This window comes from Ictalurus punctatus, chromosome 21 (assembly GCF_001660625.3).
Source record: "Ictalurus punctatus breed USDA103 chromosome 21, Coco_2.0, whole genome shotgun sequence".
NCBI classification, from domain to species: Eukaryota; Metazoa; Chordata; class Actinopteri; order Siluriformes; family Ictaluridae; genus Ictalurus; species Ictalurus punctatus.
In genome coordinates this window covers 2591106-2592500 of record NC_030436.2, presented here as the reverse complement: position 1 = coordinate 2592500, position 1395 = coordinate 2591106, and the positions used below count along the sequence as shown (strand labels likewise).

Below are 1395 nucleotides of genomic sequence, written 5' to 3'. Positions count from 1 at the left end.
TTTGGTCATTTTCGCGCGACGCTACCCCGGAAGTGTATCAAGCTTTTTACAAAATAAGAGTCGAGATGTTACCAAAATAATAAAGAAAATAAATAAATCAATACTTTTAAAACATAGAAACGTGAAATAGATAAAATAAAAAAATAAAATAAAAATGTTTTATAAAAAAATGGAAATGTGAGACATATCAGTTCACCTGTTGTCAACTCAAAGCTTCAGAGTCACAAAATACACATAAAAAATACACACAAAAAAAAGCATTGCTAATTAAATGAATAAAATCTCCCTTTCACGGCACTTAGGATTTTTTGCTACTCGCTGCCTTTGGGCATAATGTTTTGACAATAAACGTGAATTAAACTGAACATCTGAAGCAACTCACACCATTTCCCCCAACCCTTTGCAGACTGAGGAGCATTTACTGGAATAAAGTTGTTTTGACGTTGCACGTTCGATATTCGCGAAAATTAAGGGACCGTCTCTAAAGTTACACACGATATTGTTCAACACGTTTCTGACTTCAATAGCATTTGAAGGGAATGATGATGTACAGTCACACAACCAACTGTACAGTGTTCGACTAGGTGTCAGGTATGACGCACACCTGTTAGATTTTTGATATTTAACCCTAGAATGCATGAACCAAAAAAACCTTCATGAAAGCATAAAGGGGGTCAAAATGACCCGTACTGTATTGAATGGTTTTCTTCAAGAAATAGATGTCCTATTAATTAAATAATTAACAGAACTGATGATCCACGAATGTTTTAATATTTCAAACATTTTCATTTGTTTTCTTTTAATTTATTTATGTACATGTTTAGATCGTGGACGGGAGCCAAAGGAATTCAAAATGATTTACGTAGGCAGGACTTCCTGTCAACCTTTTGAGCCCTTTTGAACTGCTTGTCTGACATAGAAAGGGATGCCACATGAAACCCCGTCTTGCAGCGGTGACATTCAATCTGGAAAATGATCATAGTAATCTTATCAAATTGCTCAGTAATCAATTAGTTTATCTTTCACTCTCTCTCAGTCTCTCTCTTTCATTCACTCACTCTCTTACACACACACACAACACACTTGTAAACAAAATGGTGTGCCCATAAAAATGTTATAACCATTGCTACATTACCCACCCAAAATGTTTTTGCACCACCACCCGGGGATTTTGAGGCAGCACATAATGAGCAGTAATGTCCCCTCTTGAATACTGAAAACATGCAGTTGTATGTTAGCTCTGTTGGTAAATGGTACATACTGTAAATAGCATGACCATATATTTACTACTTAGTATGATGTTACAACATGTGTGGTTTTTCTGCGATAAAAATCTATACTCTGTACCATAGTCTAAATGACGGGCGTTTTTGTACAAGTAATAAATTACCTGAG

At 35.4% G+C, this 1395-nt stretch overlaps 1 protein-coding gene across 2 annotated transcripts in view; it reads right to left on the bottom strand.

Moving 5' to 3' along the window:
• The window catches only part of mcrs1 (microspherule protein 1), a 13582-nt gene extending 13133 nt beyond the window's left edge, over nucleotides 1–449 (bottom strand). Inside the window, exon 1 of one of the 2 annotated variants that reach the window (XM_017451069.3) lies at nucleotides 385–449. In XM_017451069.3, coding sequence (XP_017306558.1) covers nucleotides 385–418 — 34 coding nt within the window. In that variant the 5' untranslated portion in view covers nucleotides 419–449. Of the gene's footprint in view, nucleotides 19–384 lie in introns of those variants that run through there. The other variant, XM_017451070.3, reaches the window with a different exon arrangement.
• Between the last annotated feature and the right edge of the window lie 946 nt (nucleotides 450–1395).